The sequence below is a fragment of the Tachysurus fulvidraco genome, chromosome 7, assembly GCF_022655615.1.
Source record: "Tachysurus fulvidraco isolate hzauxx_2018 chromosome 7, HZAU_PFXX_2.0, whole genome shotgun sequence".
Classification (NCBI taxonomy): Eukaryota; Metazoa; Chordata; class Actinopteri; order Siluriformes; family Bagridae; genus Tachysurus; species Tachysurus fulvidraco.
The window spans coordinates 24,787,995-24,797,994 of record NC_062524.1 but is presented as its reverse complement, the minus strand read 5'-3'; the positions used below and the strand labels follow the sequence as shown (position 1 = coordinate 24,797,994).

General features: G+C 41.6%; 1 protein-coding gene across 8 annotated transcripts in view; it reads right to left on the bottom strand.

Moving 5' to 3' along the window:
* Positions 1 to 10,000, bottom strand: part of LOC113653934 (receptor-type tyrosine-protein phosphatase delta-like) — a 96,194-nt gene that overhangs the window by 19,459 nt on the left and 66,735 nt on the right. For all 8 annotated transcript variants that reach the window (XM_047816421.1, XM_047816417.1, XM_047816414.1 and 5 more), the window contains 3 exons: positions 9,719 to 9,842; positions 2,328 to 2,503; positions 956 to 1,075 (listed from right to left, as the gene is read on the bottom strand). In XM_047816421.1, the coding sequence (XP_047672377.1) occupies positions 956 to 1,075; positions 2,328 to 2,503; positions 9,719 to 9,842 (420 nt within the window). The remainder of the gene's footprint in view (positions 1 to 955; positions 1,076 to 2,327; positions 2,504 to 9,718; positions 9,843 to 10,000) is intronic.

Below are 10,000 nucleotides of genomic sequence, written 5' to 3'. Positions count from 1 at the left end.
TTATGTTAGTGTTTAAGTGAATATGTGGGCGTGGCCTGGTGTGTGTCAGTGTATTATTGTAAAGAGAATGTGGGTGTATAAGTGAACATGTGGGCGTGGCCTGGTGTGTGTCGGTGTATTATTGTAAAGAGAATGTTAGTGTTTAAGTGAATATGTGGGCGTGGCCTGGTGTGTGTCGGTGTATTATTGTAAAGAGAATGTTGGTGTTTAAGTGAACATGTGGGCGTGGCCTGGTGTGTGTCGGTGTATTATTGTAAAGAGAATGTTAGTGTATAAGTGAACATGTGGGCGTGGCCTGGTGTGTGTCGGTGTATTATTGTAAAGAGAATGTTGGTGTTTAAGTGAACATGTGGGCGTGGCCTGGTGTGTGTCGGTGTATTATTGTAAAGAGAATGTTAGTGTATAAGTGAACATGTGGGCGTGGCCTGGTGTGTGTCAGTGTATTATTGTAAAGAGAATGTTAGTGTATAAGTGAATATGTGGGCGTGGCCTGGTGTGTGTCGGTGTATTATTGTAAAGAGAATGTTGGTGTTTAAGTGAACATGTGGGCGTGGCCTGGTGTGTGTCAGTGTATTATTGTACAGAGAATGTTGGTGTTTAAGTGAATATGTGGGCGTGGCCTGGTGTGTGTCGGTGTATTATTGTACAGAGAATGTTGGTGTTTAAGTGAACATGTGGGCGTGGCCTGGTGTGTGTCAGTGTATTATTGTACAGAGAATGTTGGTGTATAAGTGAATATGTGGGCATGGCCTGGTGTGTGTCAGTGTATTATTGTAAAGAGAATGTTGGTGTATAAGTGAACATGTGGGCGTGGCCTGGTGTGTGTCAGTGTATTATTGTAAAGAGAATGTTGGTGTATAAGTGAACATGTGGGCGTGGCCTGGTGTGTTTTAGTGTATCTCAGTCCAGCTTGATGTTTCAGGGTTGATTATTTTACATGTCGCTGTTGGCTTACTTTATACAGTGCGAAGGTCCTGACGCAGTAGGTGGCCAGTTCCACTGTGTCCAGCAGCGTCACCTGGATCAGGCCGTATGTTTCTGACCCCCTGTTGGGCCAGTACTGGTCACACTTCACCTGTAAACACACAGGGCATTTGTTTACGTGTGTGTTAGAGGGACGACGTTCGGGTACTTTGAGTTAGCTTGGAGTTTAGATCTTTAGTACAACAACAGGTCAGCTAATGCTCGGTCACTCGCCAAATCCACATTACGAAAACACAGGATTAGCTCAGAGTTTGAAAAGAGTTCAGCCTAATATATGCTCCAATCAGGCAGGATTACCTCAGAATTCAGTTAAAACAATGTTTAAGTTACAGATTTGCTGTGAAAGTAATTGTGTAGTCAGGGGAAATCTTTCAGACGCAGTCATTTGGCACAGGAAGATGATTTGAAAGGAAACACTGAACAAAAGGACACCAGTGACATCAGGCCCCTCGTTCCGTTTTCTGCTGACTCCTTATTTCGCAACGGAGCAGAAACTGGCAGAGGCACTAAAGCAGACAGCGCTTTTTCTTAGCCTGACAGACGCTATAATTACCAAGCTAACTGCATTTTTTTCCAATCACATTATGGCCCAGGCTTTATTATGATTACACACTGTTGTATCCCAGCAAGTGCCCAATAAAACATTGTTCCATTACAGTATGGTTGCTGCTTCGCCAAAATGAGAGGCTCAGACTCTCAGAGTCTTGGAGTGGTGAGTACAAGCCTCACGGTGACTAATAATAAAACAAGGTGCCTGTTGATCATCGGGAATCCCGAAAACGTCTGGGAAGATTGGGAATACTGAGGAAGACTGAGGATACAGGTTTAGCTAGCTAGCATGAACATGTGTCCAGATAATCATTTATATGGATGATTTAAACGTGCCGTGTCCGAAAAACAACACAAAAATATCAGGAATATCAACTTTTCCCTCAGATATGAAAGTAAATGAAAAATAAAGGAATAAAACATTCCCATGACTATAATTAGTAATACGCTTAGCATAGCATGGAAAGCTAATCAGGCTATAAGCTTATGTCTTATAGGTAAACACCAAGAACTTTAAGGTTACTACTGTATAATGTTTAGTCTGTTCGAACACCACAGTACAATTTTATCTAGTTATCATGACTCATCTTAAAAGTTTTGCTAACTTTGACAGCAGAAACTGCTAATGTAAAAGCAACAGTTAGCAAGCTGTTAAATTATGGTAGACTTATAACAATGCAGGTAAACCAAAGGAGGTCAGCAAATCAGAATCAAAACGGAGGTCAGCAAATCAGTTAGAAATGCAGCACAGAGTTTTCGGACTCCCGTGAACTTTCCATGTTAACCTGACTTACCCTTGAGCGCTCCTCCAGCTTGGTCATCATTACGATGTTAGCACTGCGCTGCTCCCAGATCATCCTCCAGAATTCTCCGAAGGTCTCGGGCAGCGAGCCCTGAGTGGCGATGTACGCGTTCTGCTTTCTGTACCCGTCAATGTAGTTGGCGTTGATGTAGTCACTCCCTGGAATGCCTGCATGGGAAAGATGGGGTTAGCTGGCTGGCGAAGTTTAGCAGGATTAGCACTGGAATTGAATTGTGATTCATTCAGGTTTACATTTCTATGCCAATTGTTAAGGTCAGACAATCAGTGTTCCTTCTGGAGTCCGTTAATCTCCTGATTGTTGGCTTTAAAACGGCGAGTCGAGGCCAGTGAATGAGCGAGTGCTAATTAAATGACAAATTGGAACATTTAATTAAATCTATGCGTGCGATTTAGTTTTTATCCATTTAAAGGTACATGTAAAACTGTCTTAGATATTTCATTCCCTCACCACTAACTTTTTTTCTCTCCCTCATGTAATCAATAAGACTAAACTTTCTGCTTTCAACGTCAGGGAGAAACGGAAAAGTGCAGCTTTACTTCTGAATGTTACAAACCCCTGACACTGGAGACTCCTTTCTAAAAAACTGTATATACTAAATATCACTGTATCGAGACCTTCCATCATAGAATTGTGTGTAACATGAGTTAATGAGGGGGCACGGTGGCTTAGTGGTTAGCACGTTCGCCTCACACCTCCAAGGTTGGGGGTTCGATTAACGCCTCCACCTTGTGTGTGTGGAGTTTGCATGTTCTCCCCGTGCCTCGGGGGTTTCCTCCGGGTACTCCGGTTTCCTCCCCCGGTCCGAAAGACATGCATGGTAGGTTGATTGGCATCTCTGGAAAATTGTCCGTAGTGTGTGAGTGAATGAGAGTGTGTGTGTGTGCCCTGCGATGGGTTGGCACTCCGTCCAGGGTGTATCCTGCCTCGATGCCCGATGACGCCTGAGATCCAGGGCACAGGATCCCCGTGACCCGAGAAGTTCGGATAAACGGTAAAAAATTAATGAATGAATGAGTTAATGAATTGTGTTTGAGGATGTTTATATGTGTTGTGTATTTGATGTGTTGATGAGACTCTCTCGATGTGTGTGAGCGAGTGAGTGATTGTACGAGTGAGTGATCGTGACATTAAACTCTTCGGTTTCGGTTCCTGGCGTCCGTCAAGGCGAATCTGCTCGGAGATGGACGGCTTCCTGCCGCGATGCCTGTACCACGTCACGATAATGCAGAGTGAGCGTTTAATGCCGAGCGAATTTTTTTTTTTTGGCTGAGCTTCAAACTGCATGTTTTTATAAACCCACCCGGGGTGGCAGGGCAGCTAAACCAGTGCCAAATTCGCATAATCCATCTTCCATTCCCTTTTCTACTGTATCTTTTCCTCTAACTGCACTGCCTGTAACACGCCGCTGCTAATCAGAGTTTTCAGTCTGGGCATCCGTACATGCGCCGGTTCATTGTTTGGAGTAAAATAATCTGTTTAAAGGTGCTAAAATTTTTTCACACACTTCTCACTAAAATATTTAATAAGCAAATGGAAGTAAGTGATGGTTAGAGGGAAAAGAGAAGAGCGAGAGCTTTTTTTTTTTCCCCTTCACCTTTCGCTTGATCTCTCTAAATGAAAACCGTGTGGTCTTTTCCACAAGGTTGACAGCTAGTCGATGCTGGAGGACTGGAGGCCCAAAGCTTCGTGAAACACATGCTGCAGCGAGATAAAGCTCATCTGTCTACAGCCTTCGCTTCCAGGACTCCCCCGCTCTCTCTCTCTCTCTCTCTCTCTCTCTCTCTCTCTCTCTCTCTCTCTCTCTCTCTCTCTCTCCATCAATCTCTCTCTCAGGTAAATTATTCAGCCGTATAAAAAAAAAAAGGCATATAAGCTTTCTGAGCTTTCTCTCTATTCCTGCTACTCGTTTTATTCTAATCCTCCTCTCTTCATTCGAGCGGTTTGGCTGTCTGCTCAGGATTACGGACAATGGATAAAGACAATTAAGCTCGCGTTTCTCTCGCTTTCTCTTTTCCGAACTGTAATAAAACATTGGAACAAAAAAAAAAAAAAAACGGAAAAAAAAAAAGGACGTTTAGCATAAATTAGCAGTGCGAAGGTGTAAGGGGCAAAACTGAACTGCCTGTCATGTCAGTCAGGATTTGCTTAAAAAAAATCGTATAATAAGTGTATAAGAAAGTCTGAGCCAAACTTCAGCTTTTATAATAAATTCTATTCCCACAGTGGTTGATGAAATTAAATACATATTCCATCTCTTGGTAAGGTTAAACCCCTATCGAAGCTTATCTTGATTAAGCTCAAGTATGCGAATTATGGACGACTGGAGTCTAAATTTGTTTTTGATTTGATTTGATTTCATATTTTTCCATTACATGTGGACAAAGTTTGAAAGAAAAAAGAAATAAATAATTGCAAATGTTTGTTTTTCCTTGTCTGTTTCCTTGTGTCTCGTGCCGATTTAATTCGATCGGTGGTTTTTATTTGGAACTCTCAGTACAAATGAATGATTTGATTACAGCAGAAAGTGAAAGCTTTAAAGCGTTAGTTAGTCGTCTGAGTTTCTTCCAGATATCCAAATGTCTGTTGCGTCATTTTTGTAATTATAGAAAGAAATGAAGGCATTTTGGAGTGATTTTAGAATCTTGGGTCATATTTTCCATGAAATAAAGCAAGCACAATTCCACGCATCGTCCTTTAAAGCTCACGAATTACGAACCTGAGCTAATTTACTACTAGCATCTCTGCTGTTTCTCTCACACTCAGACAAACACACACAGAACTCACTCCAGCTACCTCGACAGACCACACTGTATTTGTTTAAGAGGTTAAATGAATCGTTTTAAAGCCGATATAAAGAGTTTAAACCTGCTTTAATAAAGAAAACATTGACTCACGACTTCAAATCCTTATTAATCCAGACTTCAGTACAAAGAACCATTAACCCTTTGACTATATTATGATTAAACATTCTATCACTCTATCAATAAATAATACTTTCTCTTATTTATAAAGGCAACATTTAATGCATTTGAGTTGGCTGATGTTTCATTAGACTTGGTTTGAGAGCAGAAATGAAATAAACAAACAAACAAACAAATAAATAAGTAAATAAAACCCTGTTTGTTTTCTCTACTGCTGAGGAATTTAGTATAATAATAATAATAATAATAATAATAATAATAATAATAATAATAATAATTATTATTATTATTATTATTATTATTATTTTATATTATTAAAAAAATATTTTAACTATTTTACATTATATTATTTAATATTTGTTTAATTATGATTTTTTTCATAATCATTATTATTATTATTATTATTATTATTATTAATGCTGTTGTTATTATTAAAACAACAACAACAACAACAATAATAACAACAACAACAACAATAATAATAATCATAATAATAATAATCATAATAATAATAATAATAATAATAATAATAATAATAATAATAATAATAATAATAATAATAATAAACTAACAGCCTAAATGAGCATGATCAGTTTTTCTTCTTTATGGAGAAGTGAATGTTTTTCAAGAATGCAGCATATTCATGTTTTTAAAAAACAGAGACAAGCTGATTGAGTAAAACAGGTCAGCAACGTTTTCTATAGCTCAAATGCTTTGTTAAAATCTACCGCACAAGAAAAAAAAATCAGGTAATATTGGAAAAATTCTGAATATATATTGTTTTAAAATGCAGCTAATAGGAATGAAGTTGCTTGAATGCGGATTATTGCTTCTGCAAAGTACTGATGAATGTCATGCTGGAAACTGAAGCATCTTCCCACTGATTCAAATGATTTATTAATTAAAGAATAAAACCGCATACTTTTAAAAAAATCTGTGTATATTGCTGCGGAGCGTCGATGTTCCTGTTCTCACTCATGTTGTAGCTGCTACACAAATTCCTTATTGTTATGTTAAAAACTGATCACTATAGTAAAGCGTGATGACTGGTACTCAGTCCTGTAGTAGTTGTTACCATAGAAACGATACAGAATTAGTCGGAGTGCCTTGATATAAACCTGTGATTTGATCCACTGTCGGAGTCGCTGTTAGACAGAATTGATCAAGTCCTTCTGAGCCAGAATTCAGGTGCAACATGTTATAGAGAAATATAATGCTGATCAGAGTGTAAAAACTCATCCCAGCTCCCAGGAGTCGTGTTCGACGCTACAGCAGTGTGGTATATTATAGCTGTGTGTTAGACATCAGCCAGATACCTCATAAATGTCTAGTCAATAGAGAGGAGCTGCAGCCAGGAGGTCTGTACATAAGACACGGACTGGTCAACTACACATCCATTCTCTCTCTCTCTCTCTCTCTCTCTCTCTCTCTCTCTCTCTCTCTCTCTCTCTCTCTCTCTCTCTCTCTCTCACTCTCTGTATGTCTCTCTCTCTCTCTCTCTCTCTCTCTCTCTCTCTCTCTCTCTCTCTCTCTCTCTGTAGGTCTCTCTCTCTCTCTTTCACTGTCTGTAGGTGTCTGTAGCTCTCTCTCTCTCTCTCTCTCTCTCTCTCTGTAGGTGTCTGTAACTCTCTCTCTCTCTCTTCTCCTCTTTCTCTTTCTTCTCCTCCTCTTCTTCTCTCTCCTCTCTCCTCTCCTCACTCTCTCTCCTCTCTCTCCTCTCATCTCTCTCTGCCTCTCTCTCACTCTCTCTCCTCTCTCATCTTTAACTCTCCTCTCCTCTCTCTCGTACCCCGTCTCCTCTCTCTCTCCTCTCCATCTCTCCTCTCTCCTTCTCTCTCCTCTCGTCCTTCCCTCGCTCTCTCTGCCGTCGCCTCTCTTCTCTCGGGTCTCCCTCTCATCTCCCGCTCTTCTCCACTTCTCTCTCGTTCTCTCTCTCTCTGCCCTCTACCCCGAAACTCTCCTCTCTCTCTCCTCCTCTCTCCTCTTTCGCCTCTCTCACTCTCGTGCTCCTTCCTCTTTATTGTCTCGTCTCTCTCTCTCTTTTTCTCTCTCTCTCTCTCTTGGTCTTTGCCGGTCCGCTCTCCCTCGTTAATGTCTCTCCTGCTTTCCTCTTCTCTCTCTCTCCCGTCGCTCTCACTCTCAACTTTCTCTCAGGCTACTCATTGGTCTCTCTCTCTTTAATCTCTCCTCCTTCTTTCGCTGTCTTTAAGGCGTAGGTGTCTTTGGCTCCGCTCCTCTCTCGGGCGGCCTTCTCTCTCTCCTCTCCTCTCTTCTTCTCTCTCTCTCTCTCTCTCCTCCTCTCTCTCTCTCTCCTCTCTCCTCTCTCTCTCTATAAGAAAACACTACAATTTGCAGTGTTTTTAAAAAATCTGGTGCCACGAAAAGCACTGGGGTTGTGTTTATCTTTCATGCTGAGAGCTCCAATTTTGCACATGTTCTATCTGATACTTTTCTGTTATTTTATTCGTATTTATATTTATTCATATTTTTATCTATTTAGCTGCACTTAACCTTCTCTCCTATCAACGAGATTTAATGAAGTATTTACATTTTAACTATTTATTGGGTCACTCTGACCACATAATATTAACCTATAAATAAGGTTTTTAAAAAGTCAAAAAAAAAGTCCTCTCGCTTCTCTGTCTGTAGGTGTCTGTAGCTCTCTCTCTCTCTCTCTCTCTCCTCCCTCTCTCCTCTCTCTCTCAATCTTCTCTCTCCTCTCTCTCTTCTCTCCTCTTTTGCTGGCTGTCGGTGTCTGTAGCTCTCTCTCTCGTCTCCTCTCTCCCTCTCTCTCTCTCTCCTCTCTCTCTCGCCTTTCGTCGTTCTGTAAAGGTGTCTGTAAGCTCTCTCTCTCTCTCTCTCCTCTCTCGCTCTCATCCTCCCTCTCTGTCTGTTAGGTGTCTGTAGCTCTCTCTCCCTCTCCTCTCCTCCTCTCCCTCCTCCCCTCTCCCTCCTCCTCCTCTCACTCTCTCTCTCTCTCTCCCCTCGCTCTCTCTCCTCGTCCCTCTTCCTCTCTGTATGGTGTCCGGTAGCACTCTCCTCTTTCTCTCTCTCTCTCTCTCTCTCTCTCTCTCTCTCTCTCTCTCTCTCTGTCTCTCTCTGTCTGTAGGTGTCTATAGCGCTCTCTCTCTCTCTCTCTCTTTCTCTGCATCTCTCTCTTTCTATCCCTCTCTCTATCCAGAGTCTGTCTGACTCTTTCTCTATCTTTCTGTCTCTCTCTCTCTCTTTTGCTTTCCCTCTTTATGAACTGTTTTCTGGTCTAGGACTGGATTTCTGATAGTTATACATACACTAAAAAAAGTGACTGTTTTAGGAAGTCATCATATCAAAACCTCTCAGACAGTCTGGGTAGTTGGGTAATTATTGTGTAAGAGAAATAATATCCCATTAAATTCTACACAGAACACATACATTAAGAAGCATCAATAAGCATCAGGAGTGAGACTGTCCTGCTCGCTATACAGATACGGATCGCATGTTAATCTAAAGTACATGTAGGGCCCAAAGGAAATCTTTTCCCTGGCTCAAAAGCAGAGCGTTGATGTCAGGTCTGCTCAGTTTAACTGTACCCCATTAAGGCAGAGAGATGGAGCATAAAAAAGCAAAGAACATGCATTAAAATCCTGCTCAGGTCTGTTGCTCAGGGTCGGTAAACCACCATTCTGTTGTGCTCCATCCCCTGCCACACCTGATCCAGGTAATCAGAACTCCACAGTCTGTGATTGCAGCCTCAGATGACGCCGAAACGCCGGAACAGAACAAAGATGGAGCTTGGCAGGGGGTCCTCGAGGGCGAGCTGCAAAACTTCAGACTGGTTCCTACTGCGCCTGCCATTTGAAAATTTCCTGATTGCAACACAGATTTCTTTCCTACTGTGTTTATTTTGTTCTGCCCTCTGCGTACTGAATCACAGGCAGCTCGAAGCCAATCGACGTCAGCCAGAAGCTCTGGCTAACTCTCGCGTGTACAAGTTTTCGAATCAAAGCAAACACTGAGAGGCGAAAGCTCTCAACTCCAGATGTTAGCGTGCAACGCATCAGTTCCACAAATATGTGTGTCCCATCAAAGGGAAATCAATTTTGGAGAGCTCAGTGAGAAGAAACAGAGTTTGTGTGCTGTGCCGGGTTGTGGGATGCCGTGAAGAGGCCTCCGATGTGACGGAAGCTGATATGTGGGTGATCAGACTCCCTCGGAGACCTAATGCAGTCAGTGTCGTGCTAAATAAAGACGGAATTGATATCTATTGAGACCTTAAGTCGGTTTCGTTGTTAGATTCCTGTCAGAATCTGCTCAGTGTGGAGTTTCTCGACACAGAAGTTTAATGTGACAAGTAATGTATGTTACGTGTTTGGGAAATATTTTATTTCACTTCAACCATAATAAAATCTACATGAGGTCTACATCTCTGCACACTTGAAATGAAATGAATCAAACATGTACCGTCGATGGAGGAGAGCAGCACTCTGGAGTGGTCGTAGGCGATGACATTGGCATATCGGTTCTTGGCTTTGTTCACCTCCAGGTTCGAGTGCTCCCATGTGAACTGCTGGCCTGGATCTATAGACTGAAACGGAGACAAAAACAATAAACAGTTTTAATTTTCTTCTCTTCAGTGGTGTAACTGTGTCAGGTTTTCTCTCTCTGTAGCTACTAGACTGCACGTTTAGACTCCAACCTTGGGCCCAAGGTGCTTTAGGGTTAGAAAGATCTTTTTTTCTGTCT